General features: G+C 41.5%; 2 protein-coding genes across 3 annotated transcripts; both read left to right on the forward strand.

Annotated features, from left to right (window-relative positions):
• Positions 1-3,353: 3,353 nt before the first annotated feature.
• Positions 3,354-10,010, forward strand: si:ch1073-357b18.4 (myb/SANT-like DNA-binding domain-containing protein). 2 transcript variants are annotated; one of them, XM_036148698.1, is made up of 4 exons: positions 3,354-3,982; positions 4,172-4,240; positions 6,257-6,543; positions 8,839-10,010. In XM_036148698.1, the coding sequence occupies exons 1-4, from the start codon at positions 3,724-3,726 to the stop codon at positions 9,703-9,705; spliced, it is 1,482 nt and encodes a 493-aa protein (XP_036004591.1). In that variant the 5' UTR covers positions 3,354-3,723; the 3' UTR covers positions 9,706-10,010. The 2 variants fall into 2 exon arrangements, with proteins under 2 accessions (XP_036004591.1, XP_012728582.3); XM_012873128.3 differs by having other exon boundaries at positions 3,357-3,982; positions 6,251-6,543.
• A 5,343-nt stretch (positions 10,011-15,353) lies between these two features.
• On the forward strand, positions 15,354-18,965 carry LOC118566487 (auxilin-like protein 1). Its single transcript, XM_036148759.1, has 2 exons — positions 15,354-15,862; positions 15,935-18,965. The coding sequence occupies exons 1-2, from the start codon at positions 15,443-15,445 to the stop codon at positions 17,852-17,854; spliced, it is 2,340 nt and encodes a 779-aa protein (XP_036004652.1). The 5' UTR covers positions 15,354-15,442; the 3' UTR covers positions 17,855-18,965.
• The last annotated feature ends 46 nt before the right edge of the window (positions 18,966-19,011 follow it).

Below are 19,011 nucleotides of genomic sequence, written 5' to 3' on the forward strand. Positions count from 1 at the left end.
ATCTAGCAGTAAAAAAAGATACACAGCAAAAACAGAAATAGAAATAAGTAATGTTTTCTCGAAATTAGGGATTTGTCCTTGATTTGAGCAGATAAATAAGATGATCTGCCAATGGAATGAGTATTTCTACCCCTAAAATAAGATAATTAGATATAATGCACTTGAAATAAGTTGATGGAGACGAGTTCTTCCTATTTTAAGTGCAAAAATCTTATTCCATTGGCAGATTATCTTATTTACCTGCTCAAATAAAGTACAAATACACACATTTTAAGAAAAAATTACTTATTTTTAGTTCTGTTTTTGCAGTGTATATGCAATGGGCATAAAACAGCATGTTGGTTGACATGAAACTGTAATGTCTTGCTCCAAGGGGGAACAAAATTATGAACTAACCTAATAGGTTTGTAACTCGAAATAAAAAGTTCATGACAATCGTTTTTTATAGACGTTTTATAGAGTGTGAAAACTCAGCTAGATTTTAGTATTTATTTACAAATATTTAGGTCCATAATTTATCAAAATAAAGAGATACGCATGTTAATGAAATGGTATGGCCTCTGTGCATTGTAGTGGGATTGTACACAACATTGTACACAACAGCCTATTAAACCTGTGTTTGTATTTGTGGCCATCTTTAAAATTCTATGAGGTTTCTGTTTGTATTAAAATCTTGATTCTATTTAAGTGTGTCAGATGATAAAGTTATAGCTCAAAGTTCATGGTTAGGATATGAACCTGTGGTCGTTAAACTAAAGAGGAACGCATTAATGTCAATAGCACAAGATGAAAGCTATCTACTCTATATTGCACATGGCCATTATAACTGGTTTAAGTGTGTGGAAATCCTGAAAACAGAAATAAGCCATATGTTTTTTTAATCTATGTGGAGCACGAAGCTTTTTGCCATTTACGACCCTAGTTTACTTTGAACAGAGCACCTTCGAATGAGGTGATATATGTTCATGTTTAGGTCGTCGTGTGAAAAAAAAGCAGCAAGTTTAAAGTTGACCAAAAACACTCTTTTGTATGCTGTTGCGTATAAAACTGCAAACAGAATAAACCAAGTGTTCAGCATCACCAAGTTTGTATTATAGTTTTTGAAGCACGACTTGTGCATTTTGTATCAGTAACGATATTTCATGTTTTTTTTTATGATTTATGCCTAAATTAGACTTACTTTCGACAATGTAACCTATGTCTTTTAAATCTGCCAAACAGTTTACATTCCTATCCCTGCAAGGTTATTATGTAACATGAGCTGAATGTGAATGTCTAATGTTTTTATAATAAATTGTCTTTAGGAAGTGTCCCAGATGGGAGTGTTCGCTTGTATAATCATTCATATTGTTCAGTTTTTCTCTAATTATTTAAATCGGCTGCTCTCTTACCTCTATTCTAACTTTAACATTTTGACATCATGTATGTCGTATTATCAATCAATATTTGTGCTGTACCCCCCCCCCCCACACACACACACACACACACTTTCTGATAAGCTCATTCTCTTCTGCTTTACAACCTAACTTTAAATTAGCGTTAAATTTACTCTGGTGTAGCCTATCTGCGTGTTTTTGTTACTGTCACGCCTCAATTTCCCCATTGCAAAACAATAAAGCTTTTTCTATTCAATTCTATTCTAGACTGGTCTGCAAAAACATTAATAATCCTCAAATCTATGAAATTCCCAATGTTTCGTTGATGAATATTTAGATATGTTTTCACTCGTTTTTCAGTCACAAAGTATGGAAGGCGTCTTAATGAAGTAACGCATAGATTCTTCCTCACAGGCATACTATATTTCAATTCCAAATGTAGCTTCTCAGAATTTTTTTTTTATTTATTAAGCAATATTTTTAAATTAAGAAATGTCAGCCTACGGTACATTCACTTAAAATTTGATCGAGGCTCCTTTTTGCATACATTATTGTATATATGCAGCGTGTAATTGGGTTAATTGTGCGGCAGCTGACATGCAAACGCACAGCAAATGGCTAAATGTGCCACAAGTGGCCAAATGCGCTGCAGACACATGAAGGATACAAAGTCCAAAACACACCAACATGAAGTACACATGAAACTGAAAAACACTGCAAAAAATGCTTCTAGTCATGAAAACAAAAGCAAGTTAAAAAGCTTTAAGCTAACTCTAAAATAGCTTGCCAGACCACTAGTTAGAGTCGGGGGTCTCAGTAAAGACAAGCGCGCTAATATTACCTATGTAAATATGCAGATGCTCTATAAAATTGTAAAACAAAATTACAGCCACGTGTTTTAAAAAAGAGATGAACAAGAACGTAAATTAAATTTTTTCCTGTATTCTGGGGATCATGTTGTTTATGCTCTGATACTGTTGTTTTTTTGTTTATTTTTTCTTGTACACTATTTTTGTCTTTTTTTCTGTTATACATACTCTGTTCAGTTTTAACATGTTAAATTACTATAAATTTGTCTGTGGAATATGCCTTGTTATAATATTTTTGAATCTCTAAATAAATGTCTTTACTGAGGGCCCGCTCATATGATGGTTGGCTCCCCCTAGTGGACTGGCACACTTCTGTTCTTTAGGGCGAGTTTGCAACTTTTTTTTAAATTTGCTGTTGTGTTTAGAACTTGCCTTGCTGTATTTTTCTTTTGCAGCAATTTTCTGTATAAGTTAGTTTTTTTGTATGCATTGGAGTTTGCATCATTCTGTTTTCTATAATTGCAGCACTTTTCTTAAGCAGCATTTTTTCTGTTGCAGCACATTTGCCCGTTTGTGGCGTGTCCAGTTGTTTGCTGGGCAATTGACCCTATCGGCTGTCGTACGATTGACCTGTGTGTCAGCATGGGTTTAAAGAAACCCTGGCTGCATAAAAAGCCACCTACAGTTTTCTCATATGACCTCTTTCTGGTGCTTTTCCCTCCACTTAACTTTCTTGCAACGTGCTTGGAAACAACAGCCCTCTCAGTAGCACGGTGGGGTTGGGTCATGCATTTTTTTAATCATCTTCCAAATAATTGTGTATAGGGTTGTAGGCCATTTTTTTAATGCAGAAATGTTATGGATTTATACCATTTCTGCATATAAAAGACTTTGTATTAATATCATGTAAATTCATTTTCTGCAAATTTGAATTCTGTTTTCTTTATCATGCCATAATCATCAAAATATCCACATATCAATGCTTGAAATATATCGGAGTGTGAGTAACGAATCTATGTTAGTTCAACTTGTTGAACTGACTTGCTGAAACTAGTTAGCTTTTTGATTGCGTTCTAATTCAGAAACACCTGAATATGTATCCTTTTCCTGATGTGGCGGAAGGATGCATATGACCTTATTTCGGAGCTGCAGCGTTCACTAACCACGTGCCGTACGGTCAGCTGACGTCACCGCCACGCTTCCCAGCAGCAAAGCGGTGCCGCGAGCTGCGCAGCCGCCCTGCGCATCCGCCAGCTGAGCTGAGAGGTGGACGGCGCAGCCATTTCTCCGCCGGCCGCTGGAAAACCAAACCCGCACAGAGCGCCGCTGCCCCGCCGCGCACGCAGCTGAGCGGGACGCGCAGGAGCCAGACGCCGCGGCGGCGTCACTTCAGGCTTAGGCGTGCTTCACCGATCATCAGCAGCGATCTCCAAACTTTCTCCCCCCGTCAAACGCCTGCGCAGACAAAACGCGCGCAGAATTCTATATTTTTTTTATGTTGTTTATTATTTTTTATTTTATTTTTTGCTGCAACAGCCATGGATGCGAACCTGCACGGAGGCGGCGCCGACGTCTCATCGATGCATGTGAAAACCGAAGCCGGGGATGAAAGCTCATCTGCGCTGGGTTTGGGCAGTCAGGAGGCGCCTGCGCCCTGCGGAGATGCCGCATGCAGAGCAGCAGCAGCAGCAGGAGGAGGAGGAGGAGGAGGAGGAGGAGGAGGAGTGCAACAGACTGCGGAGGAACTGACTGACACGGAGCTGCAGGCCAACACCTCCGCTCCCTCTGTTCTGCTGTGTGAGCACCCAGATGAGTCCATTCATGGCCACATAGATCGACATTTATTCTCTCGCTGCACAGCAGCTCAAATAACATTTAAAACTTAGATGAGGTTTCAGCTCCCATTTAATGGCACCTTAATGATGATAAATAAATGCACCACTTCAAGTCTTGCGATGTAATTTCTTTGATCTGCTTTCTGCTCAGACCCTGTGAGCACAGATCGGTTCTTCACATCGTCAGCTGATGGGAAAACCTACCTGAAGATTGCCCCAGGTGAGTAAAGGGGCTCACAGTTGCTGTCTATGCCGGTAATCTAGCCATATATTGCACATTTTTGCACACACACAATATGCAAATGCACTTCTTTTTTTGATCAAGCCATGAAATTGGTGTCATCTAAAGTGTCTCGAGACAGCATCCATACCAGTTTTTCACATTTTGTTCTATGGGAACCAGGAATTTTATTGCCATTTTGTGTGATTGACCAACACAAAGTAATGCATGATTGAGAAGTGAGGGAAAGGTATGCATAGTTCCCCAAAATAAAAATCCAAAAAGTGAATTGTGCATTTGTGTCTTAGCCCTTTTTACTCTGATACCACTAAATAAAAAACATTCAGAGGAGCTGTTGAGATCTATATCTCACATGGGAAACCTGGCATTAACCAAATATCTTGGTTGGACATGTGGAGTTGGAAAGGGTTAGGTTGGGTAGAGGGGTGATGGATACCACAGCTCGGACATTTCCCTGATGGTAGGAGATACAATTGGGGATGACCAGGTTGGAATGTGTCTGAAGTGACACTGCTGGTCTTCTTTCTTATGGTGCGTTCACAGAGAATGCGTTTGGAACGATTCATTCACGTCTTATTCCTATGTAGAGGTGCTTTCAGGAGCGGATTAACTGTCCGCGAAGCGAAGGACTCAATTAGAGTTGAGCGAATAGAGTGAAGCAAAACTGCGAATAGAACACAGCAAAATTTCGCCCAAGGTAAAAAAAATCTGGGTTTTTCTAGTCAGTTAGTGTCTTGTTAAGGGTGCTTAACAGAAAATTTGTTGTGGTGAAATAAATCAATTTTTGTGTGTTACACATTTAGACAGCACAATTAGGCTATATCTCTATTGAGCAAGGATGGATTAACTGACCAGAAGCGCCTCTTGTTGGTGTCCCGGAGGGAGATCCGTCTCCTAATGTTGTGCAGCGGGTCCTAATGCTGGATCCTGGACAGATGGAAGTACCACTGGAAGCGACCGTCATCCACATGCAGCTACAGGTGGTGGCACTCACCGAACCGGGTGCGTCTCTGAGGGATCTGGTGAACCCAAAGTTACTGACGCCATTGTTTGGCTTTCCACATTACATGTAGCGCCGTGACTCGCTCAGTAAAATCCATCTGTCCTCTTCCATGAGTTGAACAGCCAGGAGGAGCCCGCAGCCAGGTAGACGCTCCTCCTATCCGATGATGCGATCAAGTGGGCGCGGGGGCTGTGCTGTCGCCGCAAATTGTTTGCGAGAAGGAGGAGATGACAGATGTACCCATCTCCAAACAGAACTATTTTTGCTTGTGCGTGAAACACTGTGTTGCTGAATACCTGACTGAAAACACTATGTGAAACACGGTGGTGGCAGCATCATGCTGTGGGGTGTGCGTTTCTCCAGCAGGGACAGGGAAGCTGGTCAGAGTTGATGGGGAGATGAATGGAGGTAAAACTAGTCGATCCTGGAGGACCACCTGTAAAAAGGTCAGGCTGTGAAAGACAAGACTGGGGCAGAGGCTTGTGTGCCTAAAGGACAGCAGCACTGACTATTCAGCCAGAGCAGCAGAGGAATGCTTTAGCAAATTCAGATTTAAATTTCTCACAGACATTCTCCATCCAGTCTGTCTCAACCTGTTTTGCAAAGAAATGTGGAATAATTTCGGTCTGTAGATGAGTAAAACTTGTGCAAATTCACTCCACAGTATTGGTATTTTTGCTTGTACAAGATTCCGGAAACCACTTATACTTTTCCCTCCACAATTATTCCCGACTTTGTGTTGCCATAGGACGCACATTTTAAGTTTTTCAGTTGGTAATTTGTAAGATTTATATTCATGTTTGTTAAAGCTTTCTGTCAATAGTTTGATCACATATTTTACAGTTTGTCATGTGTGTACTAAATATGATTTATATAGTCTCTTAAAAACACATGTAGGTGAAGGCACAACTCTGGTGAGATTAAATCAGTGACTGCGCAGAAGAAAAAACAAAATCCTGATCAAAGTCACCTTTGTGCTGTCCCAGCTGCAGTGCTGCCACCTGCTCCCTCAGACAAGACGCTCTCCTCTGGCTCGGATTTCTCCTCCAAAGCCGTCCTGTGTCTGATAGAGGCGGTCGGCCGCCGCTGGGGCCTCTACGAGACTCGGGAACGCTCCCAGCTCTTCCAGAGCGTCCAGGAAGAGATGGCCTCAAAGGGCCACGTCCTTCCTGTCGAAAAAATCCGCCGCAAGTGGAACAACCTCATTGTCACGTACAAGAGGGTCAAGGATCGCAGCCGGGAGACGGGACATGCCAAAACGTCCTGGGAGTTCTTTGACGTAAGTCAGGAGGAGAATTGTGCCGACAAATGGCTCTGTCATGCATTTTATTAGATTAAGCAAATGATTAATCATTTATTAAAAGGTCAAAATCAGCTTTTTCCGGAAAAAAATACTACTTTAAATTGACTGAGGAAAGCCTGCTAAAAGCATGAAACATGAAAATTGTAACATTTTCAATACATTTGGATTAAAGTTGTTTTTTTCTCTCCATTGCAACCAGAGGCAGGGTTGTAGAAATCTGTTGCTGATGCTACTGTTAATCTTCAGTTCAACTAAATTTTATTTATATAGTGCCAATTCACAACACATGTGATCTCAAGGCACTTTACAAAGTCGAATTCAATCAATCATACATACAGATTGGTCAAAAAAGTTTCATATCTAAGAAAACCCAGCAGAGTGTATGAAGTCTTGACAAGCAGCATTCATTCCTCCTGAAAGAGCGTAGAGCCACAGAGGACAGTCGTCTGCATTGTCAATAGCTTTGCAGCAATCCCTCATACTTACTGAGCATGCATGAAGCGACAGTGGAGAGGAAAACTCCTCCTTAATAGGGAGGAAAACCTCCAGCAGCACCAGGCTCAGTGTGAACGGTCATCTGCCTCGACCGACTGGGGCTTAGAGAAGACAGAGCAGAGACACAAAAAGCCCAGAAGCACACATTGATCCACAGATCCTTTCTATGTAAGAGAGTAATGGCAGACGTTCATCCCCCCTGGATGACATCACAACTAAACAGAACGCCAGAACAGATGTACCTACTTTGAAGAGAAAATAGACATAACATAAAGTTGAAATGACAAATAATACAGAGTTGGAGAACAGTAGGAGAACTCAGCAGAGTGAGAGAAATAGACCTTGATGTCCTCCAGCAGCCTGAATCTATAGCTATAGACTATATAATAAATAGTCTAAAGAGGTTTTCCTTTTGATACAAATTTAGGTAACCACAAACCTGAGCCCCTAAACAGAAGCAATGAGACATTAACACTTCTGACTAGCTCCATAAGGAAAACAGTCCTCACAGAATCAAAGGCTAAAATTTTATCAACTCTAACGTGATTGCTGAAACGACTGATTCCAGTGCCTCTGTGCAGTAAAGAAATGTTCAGTGCTTGAAAGTATTTATTTTAACATTTCCAGATGTGTCTCACTGTCTAAAAGTTTCATCTGCTTATTGTTCACTCCTCCATCCATCCGACCATATATTAATCCATTATCCATCCATGTATTCTTCTGTTCATTATCCATACATATATCTGCTTATTCTCCATCCATCCATTATAACTCCATCCATCTATTTTTCTGCCCATCCATAATCCATCCATTCAGCCAGTTGTCTATCATCTGTTCTTCCATCAATCTATGCATCCGCGTTTTGTTTATACTTCCATCTGTCTATTTGATTGTCTATCCATCATTCATTAATCCATCCATTGGTCCATTATACACCCATCTAGCTGTTTGTCCTTCTTCTGTCCACATGTCTGTCCACTTCTCCATCCGCCCCCTCTCAATTTCTGGTCTGCACTTCTTGTATTGTGCTCTTTCAAAGCCAGATTACTTTGGAAATATGTGTCAGATAGTCACAGTGGACCTCTGTATCTGTGCTAAAAGATAAAATGATTGAAAATGCTCAAGCATTGTGAGTGTGGAAAAGTGTGACATTTTGACAAGGAAGATGGGCCAGGATTCCCTGCACTAGGTATGATAGGTCAGTTTCTGAGCTTTGTATGGGCTCACAATGGTAACTTGTGGCTTCACCACAGCAGTGCACAATCCAGTAAGTATCTCTTACGGTCTGTTAAAGCTCTTAAACATTTCCAAAGGCAAAACTCAAGGCAGTGTCTTCCTATTTTACAGATGTTAAAGTTCCTTATTATGTTTATCCAACATATTCATTTGTCTCATTTTCAGTAAATTATTTCTCCCAAAACCTAAAAGGTGACAACAAACTCTCTTCATATTATGTTAAAGGGTCACTTATACTATCCATCCATCCATTTTCTGACACGCATGTCCCTATTGGGGTCATGAGGGGTTGCTGGTGCCTATCTCCAGCTGTCAACGGGCGAGAGGCAGGGTACACCCTGGACAGGTCACCAGTCCATCGCAGCACTTATACTATAACTAGAATAAACATTTGGAAATAATTTTTGTAATGCAGAGTTTAATGCAATGTTCATTTAACAGGTGGATTTTACATGGTCAGCTAAAACCGAGAGGCTGGCCAGCCGCTCAGCTTGGGGGCATGAGTAACCCTTGTTTGTGGTCTGCCTTTTCTCTCCGTAGCTCATGGATGCCACACTCTGTGACACTATTGGCTCGCAGATCATTAGTAACAAAAGGAACAAAGGTAGCAGTACAGCTTCTTCGCTGGCCATTCTTTCAACAAAGATCGCTGCCAAACCGGCAACCACCATCGTCCGTCCAAATGGGGACTTTGTCGCAGCCGGTGGTCTGGATCCCGCCGGTCTGGCGGCGGCCACCAGCCAAATCATGAGTAGCGCCACTGCCAGTCCCTCGCAGAGCGCAACAGCAGTTACCCTTGGAAATACCCCAGAGGTCAAGCCTGTCATTGTCCTTAACGGTGACATTGTTGCTACAGGCATTCAGCCGGCAACCGTTGTACCGTCTCCATCGTTTATCTCTTCTCCATGTTTCACTGAAACAGCGCCCGTTTCTTCCTCACTCTGCTCCGCCACCGGCACAGACCCAGGCCCGTCGGCCTACAAAAGCCGAAAAGCGTCCGCCTTCACGTCCGGCGTCACGCCCTACTGCCTCGGTACGACCCCGCTTGGCCACGCTCAGAACATCCTTGGCCTCTCTCCGTGCCCCGCGGCCTCTTCCTGTCACACCACCTCCAGCACCGCTTCGCTGTCGACGCACGCGGTGGCAGGAACAGAGGGGCAGAACCAGAAGGGAAGCAAGGAGCAAAGCGGCATCGCGCTGTTCCAGGAGATCATGAAGCGGCAGGAGGAGCAGGGCTACCTGGACCGGGTGGCTCGGCGCAGGGTGGAGGCCAGGGAGAAGAGGCGTGAGAGGAGGGAGGTGCGGATGTCAGAGTCCCTGGGAAGGATAGCCACAGCGTTGGAGCTGCTCTCCTCCAAACAGGACACAGTCATTGCGCTCCTGCAGAGACTGGCCGATCGGAAATGATGAGCTTTAAGAAAGGAAAATTGTCTCATCACATTTTGATCCCACTTTAAAATCGTGCTTTATAAAGAGTTCTTATATTCATATAGTGAAGTAGCACATTATCCGGAACAGGTTTCACTATGAAAAAGAGCTTCATTCAAGCTATAAATCTGTGGTGTCGTGTGCTTAATATTTCAGTTTGTTGCATTTACATGTCGAGTGAAAACTATGTACAGATGCTGGTCGTATAATTAGAACATCTTGAAAAAGTTCTGTTCAAAAAGTAAAACTTGTGTGTCATATTCATTCATTACACACAGACTGATATATTTAAAGTGTTTATTTCTTTTAATTTTGTTGATTATAATGGACAACTAATGAAAACCCCAAATTCAGTATCCCAGAAAATTAGAATATTACTTAAGATCAATACAATACAAAAAGGATTTCCAGAAATGTTGGTCACTAAAAAGTATGAACATGAAAAGTATGAGCATGTTCAGTACTTAGTTAGGTTTCCTTTTCCCTGGATTACTGCAGCAATGCAGCGTGGCATGGAGTCCATCAGTCTGTGGCGCTGCTCAGGTGTGATGAGAGCTCAGGTTGCTCTGATAGTGGCCTTCAGCTCTTCTGCATTGTTAGGTCTGCTGTATCACAGCTTCCTCTTCACAATGACCCATAGATATTTTCTATGTGGTTAAGGTCAGGCGAGTTCGCTGGCCAACTAAGAACAGGGACACCGTGGTCCTTAAACCAGGTACTGGTAGCTTTGGCTCTGTGTGCAGGTACCAAGTCCTGCTGGAGAATTAAATCTGCATCTCCATAAAGTTGTTTAGCAGCAGGGAGCATGAAGAGCTCTAAAACTTCCTGGTAGACGGCTGTGTTGACCTTTGACCTCAGAAAACACAGTGGACCAACAGCAGCAGATGACATGGCTCCCCAAACCATCACTGACTAGAAACCTTCCACTGGACCTCATGCAGCGTGGATTCTGTGCCTCTCCTCTCTTCCTCCAGACTCTGGGACCTTGATGTCCAAATCAGAGAACAGAACCGTGGAGCACTCAGCAGCTTCCAGTCCTTTTTGTCTTTAGTTTCTGACGCTGTCTCTGGTTCTAGAGTGGCTGGACACCAGGAATGCAGCAGCTGCAACCATGTCTTATACACCTTGCCCTCCTTGTCCAAGGTGTCAGTGGTCGTCTTTTGGACAACTGTCAGGTCAGCAGTATTCCCCATGATTGTGTCGCCTACAGAACTAGACTGAGAGACCATTTAAAGACCTTTGCAGGTGTTTTGAGTTGATTAGCTGATTAGAGTGTGGCACCAGATGTCTTCAGTATTGGACCTTTTCATAATATTCTGATTTTCTGAGATACTGAATTTGGAGTTTTCATTAGTTGTCAGTTATAATCACGAAAATTATAAGAAATAACCACTTGAAATATATCAGTCTGTGTGTAATGAATTAATATAATATACAAGTTTCCCGTTTGAATTGAATTACTGGGGGAACAAATTCACTTTTTTCATGATATTCTAATTATATGACCACTCAGGAATTGATTTTGAGCCTTTAAGGATGCATTTGAACCTGTGATAATATTTGGATGTACAGTATGATCCCTTTAGTGAATTAAATCTTGACCACACACTTTTTGAGGTTGTCACCGAGCATCTGGCATAATTCTGGTTGGGTATTTGACCACTCTCTCTTTTTTTTTTTTTTTAGCTGGCATGGTAGGGTTTGTGTTTATTCATTCCAAAAGCAGCTCTGGTGTGTGTTTGGGATTAATGTACTATTGGAGCATCTGATCTGGTCTGAGCTACATGATCCCAACTGTCAATCTCTCATTAATTGGCTGCCCACAAGAACCAGCCAATTAATGGCTTCTGGCAAGGTGAGGCTTTCAAACTCAAAAGAAGGTTGAACCAGCAGTCAGGCATGGTGGTGGCAGCATCATGCTGAGGATCTGTTCATGTACCAAATGGCTGTTCCAACTGGACAATGATCCTGACATATCAAAACCTAACAGTAAGCTAATGGATAAACAGCAATCTCTGGCGTATTAGTTATTGTGGGCTATTCTTTAAAGCCCAAGAAAAACAATCTGCTTAAACTGTGCCATTTCTTCGGATATGAGTGGTTGAACCTCCAGCCAGAATTATGACCGAAAGTTATTGATAGCTGCAGTGAAGTGGAAGGTTTTTCTGCAAGTTGTTGGGAGACATTTAATGGAGATTTAAGTATAAAGGATTGCGTGTATGTTTTTCATCCTGTGTGGATAAGAGAAAATCTGCAATAAATTCTAGCAGTTCTTTGTTGTTTTGGTGTGTGATCATTGCAGCCTGAAAAGAACAGGCCATATGCATCTTTAAAGTCACGATCAGAGAGATTCTTCATGTTCACGACTAACTTTTCACTGAGAAACAGGATGTCAAATAAAGTTTGCCTTTCAAACAGGGTTCATGCACTGTCTGGAAACATTTTAAATCAGATTTCAGCATTTTTCAGATCTGCATAAATGTTAAGTGTGTTCTTCCTTGTGTCTCCTTTCTGCTCTTCCTCCCCCTCTCTAATAGGTCCTTCTTCCCTTCCTGTCTTCCATCCTGACAACCTTTCTTTCATCGCTCTTTTTCGTACCTTTACCTCTAACCCTCTTTGTGCCTTTCCTCCTTGCTTCTGTCTGTCTGCTTCCTTCTTCCACTCTTGTCCTTGTCTCCTTCTCCCACCACTCGTCTCCTTCCATCCTTCTTGCCTTGTGTCCGTCCTTTCTGGGTTCTGCTGGTACCACATTCAACGGTTTGAAATAAATGTTAATGACTGAGATATCTGGACGGTTGAGATTGGGGAAAAACCGTGTAGGAACCGTGTTGAAGTGAGCAGCTAATAGCGCAAGCCTCCAGAGTGGACAAAGACTCCTGGATAGGTGTCAGACATTTTCAGGAAAGCTTAACGAGTGTCCTTTGGCCTCCCATTTAAGCCTGTTTGCTGTAGATAAGGCAAACAAGTTGGTAATTTGAAGTCAAGGACAGTCAGGGAACTGTTGCATGTATAAATTCACTATAAAGTGACCACTAGATGGCGCCAGTTTCCCGCTATTCACAGAACGGGATTTTCTGCCTACATTTGCCCAAGTTATCCACATGGTGAGTTGTTAAATGTTTAATGTTCCACAACAGCTCTCCACACATTTGTTGAATTGCGTTTAACTTTCGCTTTCCTCCCCGTAGAGTGAACCCGTATGGAATCAGGACTCGACGTAGAAGTCGGCAGCTATCTCCCACCCAGAACTGGAACCCTGAAGCTCAGACTGCATGTAAATATGAAAGGTTAACCCAGGTTACATGCTGCAGCTTTTTAGTGTATGGGACCACAACACCCTTTAACTCATCACGGATTTTTTTCTTTTTTTTTAATCAGGTTTTGTTGTATAAATAAATTTCCTTGTAGAAAAGATAATGAAAGTATCTCACTTACCAGAGAATGGAGATTGTTGTAATCAGAATCAGAATCAAGTTTAATCGCCAAGTAGGTTTGCACTTACAAGGAATTTGACTTGGTATTGATGGTGCAGACAAAAAAATAATATTAACTGAGCCGCTAGTGGTCCTCAGAGGAAATCCTTCTAACAAAGGATTTTTAGGAAATTAAAAAAATTAAATAAAATGTAATTTGCCAAAACAACTAACAATGTGGAAAACAATATCTATGCTTATAAAGACATTACTACTTAATGCGGAGGGAGGGATCGATCGATCTATGATATCGAACAAAATTAATGTATCAAATAGATTCATTACATGCAGAGTAAACATACCAATAAATATTCCCTTTATGTTTTCCATTGTCGAATTGAATTTGACTCAACTCCAAGTGTTGGCTTACAATGTTTAAATGTCGAGTAGTGGCCATGCAGGATTTGATTGAATTTGACTTTGTAAAGTGCCTTGAGATGACATGTGTTGTGCCGCTATATAAATAAAACTGAATTGAAAAAAACCCAAATATTATAGCCTACGCAATCATGGGGAAGAAGCTGCTGACCTGGCCAACGTCCAGAAGGCAGTTCGCCTTCACAAGGAGGGTTAGCCACAAAAGAGACACAGTTAGAGAGTTTGGGATATGATACGGCAACAGTGTCTCAGTACAATAGTATCAGCACCCAATATATAATCCTTCGTTCCCAATACTCTGGCTGGGTGCTTGTCTGCACGTAAAGGTGATCCATTTGATTTCTGTCGAAGACCTCACAATGGCCATTATGATAGACAAAGGAAAGTTCAAACTGCTTCCCCCGCTCTCTCTGCTGTGCCCCAGCTCTGCATCCGCAATGTCTCCTTTTAGCTCATCTGGGATTTGAGGTTGCACATTAGATAGCGCTCTTAACATGTCACTGAGCTGCTGTAGGTGGATAAAAAAAAAAGCTATTAAGTTGCTATGGTTACACATCATAACAAAGTAACATCTCAAAGTAAATTAATAGCAAAAATCCATCCCATTTGAAAGCAAAAAAACAGGACAAAATAATCCTTTAAGAAACTTATTTTTCAACTTAAAAGATTAAGATAAAAAAAAATTAATTGACTCAATTAAGGGGAAATCCCACGGAACTCTTTGAAAAAGCCACCTTGTGTGTAGCGCTGTTGGAGGACTTTAGGGGTAACAGGTGACATCACAAGTCTACCTAACTCTAACCCAAAATAGGAACGATCTATATCTCACACGCAGAACCTAAAACTTGTTTAAATATATCATAGATTTAGCCAATTTCAAATTCAAATGTTCTTTGTAAGCAGACCTAGAGAGCTTAAACAACTTTAATGCAAAATCTCTGCATATTTTGTATTGAAAATTCAATAAAAAACATTATTAAAGGAAAAGAGTAGACATTTAAACAAATTAGGTAATGTTACTTTTCCCGGGCCCATCAATCACCTCTGAAAACAGTGAATGGGTCTGAAAGAAACGGCCACATATTCACACAGTACTTTTTAAGTTCCAGTTAATGTTTATGTACCCAACCCTCCTCTCTTTTTGTACATGTGTATACAAATTGGCTGAGCGTCAGCTTTTCGCAAACACAAATCATCAAAACTGTAGCTACTGCTTTTTATTTTCAGTAGTTAACCAGAATAACCTAAATAACTTGGTTCACTCAGCTCCTACTAATACCACCCTGAAGTATTATATATTGGATCACATACCGCATATTCCTATCTATATAGTTTAAGTTTTCACATTTCTCATTCTAGTGGATCAGTTGAGACCGTTCTTTGCCGAGCTCTGCGTTCAGTTTTGCCATTGCATTCACATGGCTGGGTTTTGAGTTGAGAAAAGACGATTATACAACATTGTCGGAATTCTTTTTATTGTGTTACTGAAAGATAACACTCGTATGACATGAGTTACAATAACATTTAATTTCCCTTTGGATTAATAAAGTATGTTTATAAAAATTCAATGAAATTGGATTTCTCGGACATTTCTGCATGGGTCGCCATGGTTACCCCTGTTGTCTGTGTTCCGATCTCTGTGGCTTGTTTGTTGCCTGCCTGGAATGTCAGTGATGATGTCATAGCCTTGTAGAACCTTCGAAGATCTTCCAGTGATGTCAGAGCTGATGTCATAACCAGGATTCTCTGTGATGCGTCAATAGTCAAATCAAACCTTTCAGATCTACGCCGGAAGGAGACTTGTGTGTTTGAAAGTGTACGTTGAAAATGTATATATAACCCTGTGCATTGAGTGTGAAGTGAAAATGGGGCAAACGTCTAGCATAAGACAAGTTTCTGTCCAGAGCAGCTTGTATCTTGGCTCTGAGGACAGAGAAAGTCAACACAGAGGAAGCAACCCTAGGCTTCCAAGTCAATCTGAAGGAGAGGACACTGAAACCTATTATACCGGCTTGGAAGAATTGGCCTCGACACCGAACGGATCGCTAAAAAGTCAGAGAAAACACCTCAAAAACAAAACTTTTGCAGTTGAAAATTGTTTTACAGACTGTAGCATGGAAACAGTATGTAGAATCACTTCACGTCCGATTGAGAAAGAGCGATCCGGGCGTAGGAAGCATAAGGAGAAACAAGCCAAAACTTCCGAGGGCAGCAAATGTTTGACTGGTTGTAGCACTGAAAACCTGGATCAAAACATCTCAGGTACGAGTGAGAAACAGCAAACTGGACGGAGGAAACGTTCTTGCGCCGAAAAACTGGGTCAAATCACTTCAGGTCCAGTTGAGAGAGATCAAACCGGAAGGAGGAAACATAAGGAAACACATCTAGAGGCCAAAACTTCAGAGGGTGGCAAATGTTTTACAGAAAATGGCACTGAAAAACTGGATCAAACCACTTCAGTTACGATTGAGAAGCAGCAAACCAGACCGCGAAAAATTCGCAAAAGAGACCTAGAGGCCAAAACTTCAGAGGGTGGAAAATGTTTGACAGAAAATGGCACTGAAAAACTGGGTCAAATCACTTCAGGTCCAATTGAGAAAGATCAAACCAGACGGAGGAAACATAAGGAAACACATCTAGAAGCCAAAACTTCGAAGGGTGGCAAATGTTTTACCGAAAATGGCACTGAAAAACTGGATCAAACCACTTCAGTTACGACTGAGAAACAGCAAACAAGACCGCGAAAAATTCGGAAAAGAGACCTAGAGGCCAAGACTTCAGAGGGTGGAGAATGTTTGACAGAAAGAAGCACCGAAAAACATGATCAAATCACTTCAGCTACGATTGAAAAACAGCAAAACAGACGGAGGAAACATAAGGAAACACATCTAGAAGCCAAAACTTCAGAGGGTGGCAAATGTTTTACCGAAAATGGCACCGAAAAACTGGATCAAACCACTTCAGGTACGACTGAGAAACAGCAAACCAGACCGCGAAAAAGTCAGAAAAGAGACCTAGAGGCCAAGACTTCAGAGGGTGGAGAATGTTTGACAGAAAATGGCACTGAAAAACATCAAACCCCTTCAGTTACGACTGAGAAACAGCAAACAAGATTGCGAAAAAGTCAGAAAAGAGACCTAGAGGCCAAGACTTCAGAGGGTGGAGAATGTTTGACAGAAAGAAGCACCGAAAAACTGGATCAAACCACTTCAGGTGCGATTGAGAAGCAGCAAACCAGACCGCGAAAAAGTCAGAAAAGAGACCTAGAGGCCAAGACTTCAGAGGGTGGAGAATGTTTGACAGAAAATGGCACTGAAAAACATCAAACCCCTTCAGTTACGACTGAGAAACAGCAAACAAGATTGCGAAAAAGTCAGAAAAGAGACCTAGAGACCAAGACTTCAGAGGGTGGAGAATGTTTGACAGAAAGAAGCACCGAAAAACAGGATCAAATCACTTCAGCTACGATTGAAAAACAGCAAACCGGACGGAGGAAACATAAGGAAAAACACCTAAAATCCAAGACTTCAGAGGGTGGCAAATGTTTGACAGAAGATGGCACTGAAAGAATGGATCAAACCACTTCAGGTATGATTGAGAAGCAGCAAACCGGACAGAGAAAACGTAAGCACGAAAAGAGAGGATTGCTAAAACTGGGAAAGCACCAAAAAGTCATATCTTCAGAAGATAGGACAAAAATTAACAGAGGTTTCATATCGAAGCAGGAAACAATGCAGAAAGAACCTCAAGATTTGGATAACGCCATGATCAGAGGAGTAAGGCACCAGCAACATAGTCAGGGAATAGAGAGGTCTGACAAACTTAGACAAATAAAGGACGCACTCAAAAACATAGACAGACAAATTGAACTAATGGCGGCATCTCGGAAACAGCTGGAAATGTTAAAACGTTCAACTCCTTCTACAGATGAAATTGGACCAATTAAAAGAATGGCAACCCAAATTCAGAATAGACTGAAGGAGAGGCATCAGCAATGGGAGAACAATAAAACCAACTTAGATGAGGAGTTTCGTAAAAAGTTCCAGTTTTGGGATTCGGTGCACACTCAATCTAAAAATATGGTAGAAAACCTCAACAGTTTCAAGCAGTATGTAGACTTAGTGCAAGCTCAGTTAAAAGAAACAGTTTGGGCCCTTTATGAAGAATCAATGTCATTAAAGAGGAAGAGAGCGTGTCTTGTAGACGTGCTATTTGGAAAAAAATACAACACGGATTCAAACAGCACCTGGCGATCCGCATCAATAAGAAACACCTAAAGAGGGAATGGGCCCTGCCATTTCATCAGGGCCTTTGTCCATAAAAAAGGGCTGAAGTCCTGCCCCCCCCGCCCCCACACACACACACACCCACACCCACACACCACCAACAACAACACCACCACCTCCCCCAATCCAAGATATAATTTTAAGTAACAAAAAATATTCCAACACATTGCTGTTGGTGTGGGTTTTCTCTGGGAGCTCCAGTTTCCTCCCACATGTCCCATTTTTAGTTCTTTTGCAAAATCTCAGTTTTGCACCTTTCACACACAGTAAATTTGTCTGAGTAAAACTGACTCAAATTGAAGAAAATAATTTTTGAGTGGGCACCCAATGTCTGTTTCGGAGTACTTTTTCTTCCATCTGATTAAATTTTACTCGGACAAATTTTCTGTGCATTAACTCCATTATAATTTGCCAGTTTAAGTATTTTCATGAATAATTAAGAGATAGTAGTTGAACGGCTGAACTTAAACAATGATTTAACCACGTTAAAAAGAAATTAACGAGAAATGTGATTATTCTTCATTTGTTCACTTTTGTTCACTGTCATTTGACAACCCTGATTTTTTTTTTTTTTTTTTTTTTTTGTAGCTTAACCTTTGTTGTGCTTAATGGTCTTTAAGTGATGACTGGCATAGTGTGAAGAGTGCTTGGATGCTAGAAAGGGCGCAAATTCACCAGTTCAACTCCCACAGACTGCCCTTTTGGGTCCCTGAGCACGAGCGGGACAGATGTTGCGGCTGGCTGTGCCCTGCTATGGAGCTCAGACAGAAGCAAGCGGGTGAGAGCGGAGCAAGAAACCGGGCAGACAGAGCACCCGACCCGGTTGCAGAAGTGGCGACTGGCCGGGCAATTCTGACTGGAGCTACAAAAGGAGGACGATTTATGAATGATTTAACAGTCCCTTTAATGGCTAAATAAAAAACGGCTTTTCTCAAAGCCACCCACAAACCTCTAAAGAGCATTCCTTGCTTCATCCCTGTCAACATTAACTTTTCCATTTTGATAATAAAAAGCTTTGTCTTGCTCCTAAATCTGATAAATTCTCACTAGGTGATGCAAATAAAAGTTGCAGCACCAGACACGTTATAGTTATCAATATTACTGACTTTACCAACCAGCAATATAATGCTTTGCAGTGCAATGCTACC

The sequence above is a fragment of the Fundulus heteroclitus genome, chromosome 16, assembly GCF_011125445.2.
Source record: "Fundulus heteroclitus isolate FHET01 chromosome 16, MU-UCD_Fhet_4.1, whole genome shotgun sequence".
Classification (NCBI taxonomy): domain Eukaryota; kingdom Metazoa; phylum Chordata; class Actinopteri; order Cyprinodontiformes; family Fundulidae; genus Fundulus; species Fundulus heteroclitus.